The sequence below is a fragment of the Zalophus californianus genome, chromosome 12, assembly GCF_009762305.2.
Source record: "Zalophus californianus isolate mZalCal1 chromosome 12, mZalCal1.pri.v2, whole genome shotgun sequence".
In the NCBI taxonomy this organism is placed as follows: Eukaryota; Metazoa; Chordata; class Mammalia; order Carnivora; family Otariidae; genus Zalophus; species Zalophus californianus.
The window spans coordinates 85,858,205-85,871,542 of NC_045606.1; the positions used below are offsets into that span (position 1 = coordinate 85,858,205).

A 13,338-nucleotide genomic window follows, 5' to 3' on the forward strand; every position below is an offset into this window, starting at 1 on the left:
GGAAAATATTTTGCAAACTGAAGCACCACGCCCATATTTGCCTCTTATTATAACTGCCACTCTATGCATGGAGAAGAGACTGTGCTCCCTTTCCTCTTTTTGTCTCTGCCCCTCTCTGCTTTGTTATTAAAATCATCATCCGCCATGGCAAAGAGGTGCTGAGTACCTACAACGTGCAAAGCACTGTGCTGAAGGCACAGAGGGTCCCGCCGTTGAGACCTGCACGCCTCTTCTTTGTTTTACCAGGGGAGCACGGTTGTGGGGGAGTCTAAGGGGGTCTTTCTTCTGGGAGTGGGGAGGTTAAGACAGCAAGTGACATAAATAAACCCCAGGAACAGTGATCCCCTTGGCCTAGACATGGAAGGGAACAGCTTTAACAGTGTCAAAAATGGCTGAGGAGGTTGGTGAGATTCCTAGGGGCTCTGCATGGAGCCAGCATTCTGCATGATTTTCTCCTACAGTCCTTGTAACTCCTCTGTGAGATGGAACTTTAGACCCATTGCACAGGGGAGAAAGCTGAGGCATGAAGGTAGTGATGAATTAGCCCCAGGAAACCCAGCAATTAGCTGGCAGAACTGGGCTTCCAGCCCCGTTCTCTGCATGTTTAGCTCTGCCCTGCCCCTCACTTGTCTTTGCGCTCCGCCTGTGTCCCCGGGCCCTCCTGAACGGTGCTCCAAATCCATTTCTGCCATCTACCCGCCTAGGTCTTTCTAGGCGGGTAGATGGCGGCATCTACTGCCATCTGAGTGAGTCCAGGGGTCTCACAGTTTCCACCCTCTCCACCTCCCAAGGGCTGGGCTCTGTGCCCTGAAGCTCCACGCAGCCTCAGCTCATGGCTGACTGTTGTGTGAGGTTGTCCCAGATGAAGCTGAACCGCCTCGTCCCCCAGACTCTTAGAGACAAAGGGAGAGTGGCCAGGACTTGGAGTCATGTTTGACATAGCTCACGTGGAGACTCCAACAGGACAGTCGAGCCCCTCTCTGTTTTCCACCTTCCTTGATAAGGGAAGGACCAAGCCCACAGCTTCTGGGGAAGCTAGGCAGGAAAACAAGGATGCCCCCAGCCAGCCCTGCTAATCAGCGTGGTGGCTGTCACCACGGCAACGCCTGGCAGGGACTGGATTGGCCACCCAGAGCGGCCCCGAGGCCCCTGGCTTACCTCTGTGATGCGGGGGTTGGTGCACCTGCTGTTGGCGCCTGACAGCTCCAGCCACTGGCTCTCATGCACGGGGCAGTGCTGCCGCAGGGTACACTGGCCCTGGCCCTGGCACCAGCCACACTGGAAGTCCGGGTCCGCCTTGAGGCACAGCCCACAGCTCTCCCGCATGGCTCCGCACTTATAGAGGTGAACTGTGGACGAAGGGCAAGAGGTCCTTTGGGGTGAGAGGGAGAGCAGGAGCGGATGGCACTGTGGACAAGGAGTGTAGTCCCAGCCTCGGAGGATGAGCCACAAGCGGCCTTGTTCCTTTAGCCACTGTGACACAGAGAAGACCAGAAGAGAACTTCGGGGCCGGGCCGCGAAGCTGGACTGGGAAGCGGGGCTCCCTCCAGCATCGGCAGGGCTCTGTCGGCCCCAGAGCCACTGCCCACGGTGGGCCCACACCTGGGAGGTCTCGGAGCAGTGGAGAGGCGAGGAGAGCAGGCTCAGAGCCGGAGGGAGGGATAGAATCACAGGTGCCCTGGAATGTAGAGCCACTCCTCCCATCTGCCCTGCCTCCCCGCCGGGGCCCGACTTCCTCACCTTTGTTCCGAGCTGGGTTGTCAATGTTGAAATGCCCGTTCCACACAACCGTCAACTGCACCGGCAGATTGTTGATCTCCATCCCTTCATACGAATACTGTAGCAGGTTGGGGGTAGCAACGAAAAAAGCTGGGTCACAGAGATTTCTAGGGAGAGCCGGCTCTTCAGCCTGGGGCTCCCAGGGGTGCTCAGGGCTAAGGACCCGCCATAACTGTACGTGTGTCGAGCACAAGTGTGGGTGCACACCTGGGGAGGCGTGGCTCAGGGAATGGGGTGCAGGCAGGAGGCAGGTGAGGCCTGGATGGGACGCCCATTTGGAAAGTAGATGCCCTGAGCAGATGAGAGCAAGCTACTTGTTCTCCTTCCACAGATGCTGGCTCCCACCAGCTGGGCTTTCCCAGTGTCCTCTCTCACTGTCCAGGGGAACCCCGCCATTAGGCCCCCACCAAGGCCCTTGATTCAATTTAGGAACTTTAACTTCTAGGACAAGTTCAGAGGAGGTGGGTGCTTTATCAAAGACCTGGAGAGGCCTGATCAATTCCCAGGCAGGGGTCGCAGGTGCCGCACTAGAAAGGGAGGGGCTGCACTCCTCAGGAGCTGAGCAGATGAGAGAGAGAGATGAGAGCTGGGGAGGGCTTACAGGTGAGGTGGGAAATCCCGAGGACACCCTAGGCCCCAAACCTGGGAATCTGGGTCAAGACCCCAAAGGCCTTTGCTGGCTCAAAGAGGCCAGGCCCCAGCTCTGTGGCTGCCCATGGGGGAGCTGCCTCCAGGCCTGCACAGGGCCCTCGCTGGGTCCTGCTTCCATGCCCTGCTCTCCTCAGCTTCAGTGCCCCACCCAGCTGGGTCTCTGCCTTGGGACTGAGTGCTGGGGGCGGGGGTGGGGGGGTGAAGGAGGGGTAGGTGCCGACCCCCCCGCCCCATATCTGCCTTCTTATCACAGACACTTCTCAATCTCCAGAGAAGGGGGGTAGGTGACAGGAACTCTGGGCCTGCCCAGGGCAGCATTTCCAATCCGTACCCGGTGATTTTCTCATTATTCCACCAGATTCTGCCCTCCACAGGGGGTGGATGGAAGAACCGGGAATGAGACAGGTTTTCTGTGAAGGAGGGGCTGAGGGCTTGCAATTTGCTGGAGGGGTTCAGTCCAGGAGACCTGGTTTGAAGCGGTATTTGCAGAGCCAAAGGCTCTTTTAACTTAGTTGAACTGTGGAGGGGCTGGGGTGTGGGGAGTGTGACGGACGTTATGGAGGAAGCAGATGGTCCCTCCTCAGAGCTGACCAGCTGCTGGTCCCTCACTAAGGGGAGGGCGGCTACAGAACCTCGGGAATGCACAGCCTGGGGAGGGTCTCTGGGCTGTCCCCGGTGCCTCTCCCTCTGGAGCCAATTCATAGAGATTTCTAGAGGAGATGTCAGTCGTCCTCCTCTGGGAAACTGCCCTAAGTTCCTGAGTTACAGCACGAACGCGAGCACGCCATGACGTATGTGTATACGCATACGCATCACTGAGGTGGCGCCCAGCCCTCTTCAGCTCTCCCCTAGCGCTCCGCAATTTTTCACCAGCTCCCTGGAGACATGTGCCTAGGCCAGGGAGCCACGTTCAGGGTTTGCCCCACAGTGATGGTGGTTTGCACTGTACCACGCACCCTCTCATAGAATCTCCCTTGTGACCCATGACACCTGGGCCAGGGCCAAGGTCGGGGCTCAGGCCAATAGAATCAAGCAAAGCTCCCAGCCCTGCAGAAACAACCGTGGGGCCTTTGATGACCGCTTAACTCAGCTGGTGACTCATAAACCTTTTGCCATGTAGTGCAGCAATCAGCTCCCCAGAGACTTCGTTCTTTGCTTCTGGGTCAGACTAGGTCGCTCTAAGCCGTCCTGAGCTTTCTCACAAAACCTTGTCCTCTCTAGGCTGGTGGGTCTCAGGGTGGTCTGGGGGCCCCACTCGTCAGAGTCATTTAGGGGGCCTACATGTAGATCCCAGGGCCTCCGCCTAGACCTGCTGGAACTGGAAGATGGGGATGCATTTCAAACAAACAACTCTAGTGACTCTGGTATTGCACGGAGTTAGGGCATCTCCACTCCCTGCGAGACGGATGTGCAGGACGGGTGTGCGGGAGCAAGAAGTTCATGGGGGAGAGGAGGTAGGGAAGGGGAGAGGGAGAGAACACTTTTCCAGCTCTCCCTCCCCTCCCCTCCTCCAGCCAAGCTCCACTTCCTCTCCTTCCCATCTATCTCCTTCTTCCAAGGCCCCAGTGCAGAAAAGGTGCTAAGGGCTGGCTTCAGGCTGTTCTGGCCTCCACTCGAGGAGGGATGCTGGAATGGGGCGGGGGGCTAAGTCAGGATCCAAGCCTGGCTCCTGCTTCTCAGGCCAGGGTCTGGTCAGGATTCAATGTGGAAGCAGCAGGTGGTAACCAGGGGCCCGTCAGCCAGAGCTCAACAGAACCTCCAGGCCTCTCTCAGGAAGGCGCTGAAGTCCCCCAGAGAGCAAGGCAAGAAATTCTGCATATGCGTGCATGCGTGTGTCCGTGTGCACAAACGAGGTCACACGCAGCTGGCCGGAGAAGAGCTCAGAGCACAAATCCGTATGGTCTGTGTGTTCATACGTGTGTGCACACACGTACTCGCACACACCGCTGTGAAAGGGTTCTGCAGGGCCCACCTGTGTGCGTGTGAGCCGACAGCGTAAGTCTCGGTTTCCCCATTTGCCAAGTGGGGATTACAAACACCGCACACCTAACAGGACTCGTCGGAGGGTGGGGGATAACCATCATTGCTCCGAGCACAGGGCCTGTCACATGGAATGAGCGCTCAAATATGACTCTGTGTTTTATGTCTCTGTGTATACATTTGGGGATGCTGTCCAAAAATATGTTGGTGTTTCCTGTGTTTATGTTTATGTGAAGTAATAATAGCAGACATTTATTGAGTGTTTATGCACCAGACACTTGATACATATGGAGACGTGTGCATATGAGAACGCTTATGTGTTCTGGAGTGCATGTGTGTGTTTACACACATTCACTTTTCGAGGAAAATTGAAAATAAAAGACGTCAAGGACCAGAATGTGCTGGGCATTGCTTTATCTTTTTATCGCCCATTCCAGGGATCTTGACTATGAAATATTATAGAAGTCATTAACCCTGGGTCCTCCCCACCACCTCCTCCATCTCTAGGGAGGTCACTCTCATTCCTGGAGGCTCTCTCCCCATGACCTGTGTTCCACAGGGGGAGGGGGCCGACAGCTGGGGAGCCTGGACCCCTGGCTCCCATCCCCCAGGACTCCCCACCTCTGCTGCACTTAGCATTTATATAGCTCTCTGTAATCAGCGGGCAGTTAATCTGCACAAAACCCAGAGCTGAGGGGAGAGTGTTTCAGGCTTTCAGGGGCCAGGAGGTTAACTGACTCAATCAAGGTCTGGCACGCCACAGCCCAGCTCGGGGCTGACGTTGCTCATCACCTTGGGAAAGTGTGAACCTCCACCTTGGGACAGCAAAGACAAGACCTATACGATTTGAACGTTCTTTCCTCGAACCATTCCCTGTTCTGAGCTCTGAGATATTGTGCTGAAAAATGCTACCATTCGGGTGGACAGATCTGAACAAAGTAAGAAACCTGTGTATGCTCCGTGTCCATCTCCAGGACCCCCGAGGGCTCAGCAAACCCATTGCTGGCCGGGTTCCAGGAAAGCAGGGAGGGGGCCACGTTACCTCCCCGCCCGTCTCTCCATTCTTGTTTTGCACGTGGTAAATTGGGACACCAGGAAAAGATGGGCGGCTGCTGTGGGTCCGGTGGGAGCCCGGCCCGGAGCCGGCTGCCCCCTGTGGTCCACTCGCTTGCCTGATTGCAGGTGACTGGGGGGCGGCTCCAGGCACTATTATGAGCAACACTCGTCATTCTCCTGGAGCCTTGGTCTAAAGGAGGCCAAGAGTCCCCACAGTTGCTCTTCCCTCCAACCGTTGCCTGTGAGCTGCCTTGTTCTCCTCCCACATCCCCTCCTGCCCCATGGCCCTGCTGATCTGAAATGTGGGCTGGAGGCGACCTGTCTGCCCACCCGGCCCGGTGTCACACCCACGAGGAGATTTCCCGTGTCTCTTTTCCTTCTCTGCTCTCCTCCGAGACCTCTTTGTCACCCACTACCACCACAAACGCGGGGTTTCTGTTGGATTTCCCCACCCCACCACCCGATTCCAGAAAGTTCAGGGACTGAAGAAGTGAAACAACAGGAGTCCTCTCTGAGGCGCATCAGACCTTGTTCCCAGGGATTGCACTCAGGCTGGGTATAAAGTGCTCAGTTGCTATTTTTTGCCCAACCTTTGATGGGGGCTATGTTATGAAACTAGATTCAAGTTCTGAACTGGCTACTTACTTGCTGTGTGACCTGGGGCTGGTCATATGCCCTCTCTGGGCTTCAGAGATCCCCTCTGTCACAGGATCAAGTATAGACACTCTCTCAGGTCTATTCCCACCCTGACACTATGTTGTCCTCTATAACTGTGGTACTATAACTATGGTAAAGGAGGCTTGCCCCTGATTATGACCCCAAAGTTTCTTAAGGAAGTCACTTGACCACAAGTGGCATCCTGGCCCAGACCAGCATTTCAACTGGGATCCCTGCAAAGAGAGGCTCCTGGGAAATGTCAGAGCTGAGCCCTCCTGGACTGCATGATTCCAGAGGGTCCTGGTAGATAGAGGGGACTTTTCCTGGAATCTACCCTTTGTGGGGTGTACCTCCTGTCGCCTTCATTTCTGAGACCTTAAAATGATACAGAAAAAACTTTCCCATCACTTTCCTCACGAGGGTGTTAAAATAAAGAAGGCTGAGCTGCTTTGGGAGCAGCGACCTCAGGTCCTGCGAAACAGCCCCTGGCGGGCGGGGGGCATCAGATGCTGGCACAGGTGCCCCACAGGGTACCCCGGACGAGGGCACCCACCCACCTGTCAGGGCTCCATTTTGTGCCTTTGTCCCCAGGAGGCCCTGACTCCCCCCCGCCCCCCAGTCAGGACAATTTGATCCCTAGTGGGCTCATTCACAGAGTCCGGCCTCGCTCGGGAGTGTTGAAAACAGTGGGTCCCAAGGCACTGAGTTCGGACCAAGGAGTTTATAGGATGAACTCAGGCTGCTGTATGGGGTGCCCTCATCTATTTAACTGAGCCAGAGGAAGCCTGGGGCCTGTGAGGCCCCGTCTTGTAGTGTCTGGGGAAACAAGGGCTTAATCATCAGAGGCCACAGACTGTCCTCCTTCCTGACACCTTTGGGACCAGATTCCCTGGGACAGAGTCTCTGACAAAACAGACTTCTTTCTGGGGCCTAAACCCCTATCTGCCCTCCACTGACTCACATGTGGGGCTCAGGCTTTTTCTTCCCACAGGAACTCGCTTACTTATTTGGGGGAGAAGCACCTGAGCCAAACCCTTGGGGCTGGTCTGGTTGGCCTCAGGATTTATGAGAAAACAGGAGGTGTTTAATAGCCTATTTGCTTGCAGGTTTAACCTGGAATGCTGCAGAAATCTGCCAAACAGCCTGGCCGCCAGGACAGGAGGGAGCTGTGGAGACACATCTGGGGTTTCTGAGGTTGAGCCCTCAATTGTCCGTTTGGTCCCTGCAATACTGAGTGACCTCGGGCAAGCGTGCGGGCCTCTCTGAGCTCCATTTACCCCTAGATTTTTTCCTGCAGGGAGAGTGCGGTGCCCATGAACTGCTTTGTCCAGGACTCTCCTGGTCCTATAGCACATGCCCAAATACAGTCACCATATATGAGTACCTAGCAGGAAGGATGAACGGGAGGCAGGGTGACAGAGGAGGACACCCTGAATCCAGACCCAGCCCTGCCCCCCGACTAGCTGGGTGAGCTTAGACATGTCGCTTTATTCTGACCCTGAGGTGCATGGAGCTTCGGCCCCTTCTCAGGTCTGCCTATATATTTCATTTTGTCTTTATTACATTTTATTCTTAAAAGAAGGTCCCCCAAATCATATAGGTCCCAGCCCCACAAACCTAGACCTGCCCCTGCTTCTGGGCATCCAGTTCCTCATTTGTACAGTGAGGAAGCATATTAAGGTTTCCTACAGCTTGAAAATGTTATGAGTCTAAAAGCCTAATGTTTGTCTTTGAGCATCAGGGTACAGAGGAGCAGGCCAGAAAGAGAATGAGAGAGAGCAGAGCAGTGGCTGGGAAGACCACGAGGTCAGGAGGGGGGCAGCCAGATGGGAAAGGTGATGCATAGCTGGGGCACGTGGTGTGGTACCCAGGAATTAGGCGATAGCCATCAGCAGCGGCCGGGGGGGGCGGGACGCGGGGGGGAGCCGCTGGCCCGTCAGTGGTCGGGCATGGACCTAACGTGGATTTTCTAAACATTGGGCAGGTGTGTGCTGATCTGAGCAGCACCCTTCTGGCTAGCTCCATCCTGTTCCACCACTCTCTTTGCAGGGGTCTGGTCTGTCTCGGAAGCCTCTGTGCTGGGAGACAGTCTCTGTGCAGGTCCAAAGGCAGCAGTGGGCCTTTGGGGCCTCAAACGAGGTACTCAGGTCAGCCCTGCAAGGAAGGCAGGGCCCAGGGACTCCAGAGCTCATCTCAGGAAGGAGGATGGACATGGATGTTCCTGGAGCCTAGCACACCCTGCAAATACCTCTGCCCACAAATGGTGCTCAGCAGCCCCATGGCAGGTCCCCAAGCCCCTGCTACTGTAGCCCCTGCCCTTGGGCAGACATTTGGTGACCTCAGAGCCCAGCACTCTGCTGGGACGGGCATCCGAGGCTGCGCCAGGCAAGCAGGGCTAGAGGGAGCAGTTCGGCAGGGGGCTAGACTGTTCTGTGCTTGTTTGGGGAAATCCCACAGAGCCGAGCTGACTTGGCTCTAGAGAGGAACGAGGAAGGGGTGGAGGCGGGGGGCACTCACAGAGGTGTTCTGGCATTGCACGCTGGAGCTGTTGAAGCGCAGGGCAGGCACCCTCTGCTCCGTGCCCTGGATGCTGAGAATGCATTCGTACCCGCGCTGCCCGGACTGCGGCTGGGGGAGGTTCTTGGCCTTCAGGGTGATGGGCTTGATCACCTCCACGGGTACCAGGATCTTGTCCACTCGCAGCAGCTGGGGGCAGTCCTAGAAGAAACAGCACAGCTCGGGCTGGGGAGCGGGAAGCCAAAGCTTCTCCAGACACAGCCCAGAGGTCTGCCCTGCTCCACCTTCCTGCGGACACAGCCACAGAAGGTTCTAGACACTGCTGCCCATCCCCACATCCCCAGCCTCTGTGTGGGAGAGAATGGGTCTGAGAAATCCCAGATCCCACAGTCACCATCTGGGGGCCACTTCTCACTGCCCACCCTCTGCAGTTTCCATTTTAATGCCCTCCAGACTCTGACACTCTTCCCAGCCCCCCTCCCACCCTAGCAGAGACAGACTGCTGCTAGATGTCCCATGTCCCACCTTGGGGCTGATGACCCCTGTGCGTCAGTCCTAGGCTGCCAAGAGTTGGGACAGAGAGACCAACCAGAGCAGCTCTGCAGTGAGCCCTGGGCCCCAGCTCTGGAAAGTGGGTCTGGACCACCGCAGGAGGGCCCAGGAGGGTCTTCCATATGTGGCTGAGTTGGGTAATGGGGAATGTTCTGGAATGAGCTCCAGAGACCTTTAAAAATCAAGAAGCTTCTGACTGCCCTCTGTGGCACTTGACCCCACGGAAATGCCCCTCAGAGCAGATACACAGGGAGCACCTCTTGGATGCTAGCAATGTGCACACTCATCCCTCAGGCTGAGTGGGGCCCAGAGAGCCTTGGGCGATGGAGGAAATGACTGGGTCCATTTTCCCCTGAGGTAGTCAGCTCTGTCCCAGGAGGGCTGGGGGGAAAATGGGGTCAAATACAGAGTGTGGGTGCTCTGTCCTCTGTCCAGAGGTGGGAGGTGGCATGTAGCTGGATTCTGAGGACTTGGGTGGAAGAGAGTCAGTAATGCCAGGCCCGATGGGCATGGGCAGGAGTGGGGCCTTCTGCAGACGCAAGCAGGATGTGGACCCCCCATGTCAGGCAAGTCCCAGCATCCCCCAGATGACTCCCATTATGACACTGGGTCATGCTGAGCCAGGTGGTTTCTGGGCAGGCTGGTCATCAAAACCCTGGTACACCCATCCTTTTAAGGATGCTGCTCTCAGCAGAGCCTTCTGGCCTGTAACCCCAGCCCTCCTGCCCAGCTGAGTAAGGCAGAACGGCCGACTGGAGGGGTCTCAGGCAATCAGGCAGCTGACAGCTGTCCCTCCTGGGTCTGAAGGCAAGCATGAGCCCCTTCTGCCACTGGAAGTTGGGAAGGCGAAGACTCGCATTCTAGTGCCTGCTGAGCTTCTAACAAGCTATGGAACCTGAGAACATCACACCCCTACTTGGAGACCCAACTTCCTTATCCGCCCAAGGACCCCATTCAGCTCTTCCCCGTCCTGGTTCTGTGATTTGGGGTGGTCTCGCCTCTGTCCTTCCTCATTACCCTGGAGCCTTACCACAGGGGAGCGGGTGCTCCAGGCCCATCAAACTAACCCTCTCTCTCCTTCAGGCTGCCCGTACCTTTATTCTGCAAAGCAGCTAGCCGAGGTCTGGCAGACCTGGCAATCTCACTTCTGGATATATACCCCAAGAAATTGAAAGCGGAGACTAGAACTTGTTCGCTTATATTCATAGCAACATTATTCACCACACCAAAAGGTGGAAGGCACCCAAGTGTCCATTGGTGGACATCATGGATGAACAATGCATGATACATACTGAAAATGGAATATGATTCCATCTTAAAAGGAAGGAAATCTTAACACACATTACAGTGTGTCTGAATATTGAAAACATCATACTAAGTGGAATAAGCCAGGTACAAGAGGACAATGGTCACATGATTCCACTCATATGAAGCACCTAGAATAATCAACTTTATAGAGACAGAACGGTGGTTGCTGGGGGAGGGGAAATGGGGAGGTAGTGTTTCACGGGGATAGGGTTTTGGTTGGGGGAGACGACAAAGTTCTGGAGACGGATGGTGGTGATGGTTGCACAACAGTATGAATGTACTTAATGCCACGGATCTGCACTTAAAACTGGTGAAGATGGTAAGTTTTATGTGTGCATTTTTCTACAATTAAAAATAAATGAAAACACAGAAGAGCGCAGCAGGAGGGGAGAAGGGGCAGAGCACTGAGCCTGGCACGTGGTCCTGAGACTCCAAAGCGCGTGGGTCTCCAGGGACTCGGGGTCCCATATGGAGAGAGTTTTAGCAGTTCTATCCTGTGCTCCCGCCTCGGCTGCCACCTCAGCACCCCGCCCCCCTCTCCAGCAAGATGAGAGTGCAGGACACAGAGAAGACAAGAATGATTTAGTGAATAGGAGGATGCACAGGACTGGAGCAGGAGGTGTGTGATGTTGGAGAATCAAGAGAGGAGATCTATGAAAAGCAGGGAGTTTCGAGCCAGAAGGTGCTGACTGCACTCTTCCCTTTTCCTGAGGCCCTGGGCAGCTCTCCTCTTCCCAAAGCATGCACAAGCCTGACCTCCCCTCCTGCTCCATCCACATTGGCATCATCGGGGAGCTGGGTCTATGGTTGCATTTGGAGTAAGAGGAGTTCTGGATCTCTCGCTCCCATCTCCTAGAGATAACTAAAATGTTACTACTGTCCACGAACAACACTCAGGAAGTGTCTGGCATCTGGGAGCCCTCTGGACCAACCTAATGGATCCCTTCTACTTTGCAAAGGAGAAATTGAGGCAGGGAGCGGAAACATCATGGCTCAGTATCAGCAGACGTGTTGGCAGCTGAAGAAGCTGACCGCCAGCACACCCTCTTCCCTCCCCTTAACAAAGGAGGCAAGTTCCTCCTAGTGGGCCAGGACCACCTCAGGAGGAAGCGGTGGGTCTGGAAGGATCTCCCCGTGCCCAGCGGGACTTTGGAGCTGCTATACCCTCCTGTGAGAGCTGGGAACTTGCCTGGGGCTGGGCTGCTTCTAGTCCAGGATGTGGGCAGACGCATAAGCCTCTCTTCCCCCGTAAGATTCTCACGGAGGCTTGGCGCGTGTTCTTTAATGAGTCCTGATTGCCAGTGGCCCCATAAAAACCTAGTTTGCATATAAAAAGGTTGGCAGGTCTGAGAGTAAGTTCATTAATAATAATTGGAGAGGCCCAGGGCTGGGCCAGGTCCGTTTTCCTCTGGTGGCACTGAGGATTGACCCCAGTGTCCCTCCTAATTGAAATGTAAAATGGCAATTTTTCCCTAGGCAGCAAGGCATGAAGGGACCATGGCCACCACATTGCCCCCTCCTCCCACCCCAGCTCCTCAGATCCTGACCTGCGTCACACGGAGATTCCAGGTATAAAACCACCTCTGCGGCTAAGGCTCCTGGGAAGCTGCAGAGAAACCCTCCTGTTTCTCTCTGACTTGGGTCCCAAGCACCTCCACCAAGGACTAGGGCTCAGACAATCACCTCTGAGAGTCCTTCACTAAACTGGCTGGGGAGTCACTAGACACTGAAGGCAAGCCTATCTTCCTCCTGCTCATTTCAGAGCCTTGAAAGGGCTCTAATTAATTGTTGCTTTGCTTAATGCTTAGTGGAGATTAAAAACTCCTCCTCCAAAGGGCTTTTGCGGGGAGGGTGTCCCCATGAACTACCACATATAAAGCATCTGACCCAGACAGAACAAGCATCCAACAGATGTTTGTCTCCTCCTCATCTCCCGCTGCCCGGTTCAGGCCACACCTTATCCCTCATGTACTCCCTTTTCCTACATCGCTTCCGAAGGACCCATCTCCCCTGCTCCCGCCTCTGTGCGCTTTCCCACAAACACCCCCTCAGCTCCCACTGTCCAGCTTTTCCCACCCCTTCTAGGCTGCAGAACCTGATGATTTCAACAGCTCCAAGTGCCCCAAATACAGGGGGACAGGGACAGAGGCCCCGGGTCTGTCTACTGCTCTTCTAACAGCCGTCCCCTCTTCTGGAAGGTGACATCCTGCAGCAGCATGTTCTCTGTGCTCTGAGACAGGACTCCTGCCAGCCAACCACGTGGCTTTGGGAAGTCCTCCAAACTGTCTGGGTCTCCTTGGCCACAGAATGAAGAGGCTGGTTTGGATTCAATGAATTTTATGGTCCTGGTTCTATTATTAACCCAATAGATGACCTGGGACACACCATTATATAGCCTTTCTAAAGCTCAGTTTTCTCATCTCTAGAATGGGATAACAGTGTCTGCTCAACTAGCTCTGGGTGTAGTATTCAAAGGTGGATCAGCTGCATGAACACTGGAGGGGGCTGGTTGGCAGAGGGGCCTTCTGGAAGGGGCCATTTACCTCCCAGTAGGGAAGTATTTTAATATTTTAATAACTGGCACATTCGAACATAGTACAGTCTTACAGGCGGTATGGCTCTGGTAGGCAGTGAGTGATGCTGTCATGATTCTAGTTAACACGGCCCAGGGCTGCAAGGACTCCATCCAGCACGCATTCTACCACCTCCATTACCTCCCCCGTGCTTTCCCATTTGCTATTTTGTTTCACAGCCCAGTATGTATAATTGCCCCACGTTCATGATAAAGGAACTAAGGACACTGGTTACCTCATTCAGTTCCCACCATGATGAATAAAA

At 55.0% G+C, this 13,338-nt stretch overlaps 1 protein-coding gene across 6 annotated transcripts in view; it reads right to left on the reverse strand.

The window, feature by feature from the left end:
• PLXNA4 (plexin A4) overlaps window positions 1-13,338 on the reverse strand; it is a 571,205-nt gene that overhangs the window by 72,125 nt on the left and 485,742 nt on the right. For all 6 annotated transcript variants that reach the window (XM_027573479.2, XM_027573477.2, XM_027573480.2 and 3 more), the window contains 3 exons: window positions 8,641-8,841; window positions 1,741-1,837; window positions 1,159-1,349 (listed from right to left, as the gene is read on the reverse strand). In XM_027573479.2, coding sequence (XP_027429280.1) covers window positions 1,159-1,349; window positions 1,741-1,837; window positions 8,641-8,841 — 489 coding nt within the window. The remainder of the gene's footprint in view (window positions 1-1,158; window positions 1,350-1,740; window positions 1,838-8,640; window positions 8,842-13,338) is intronic.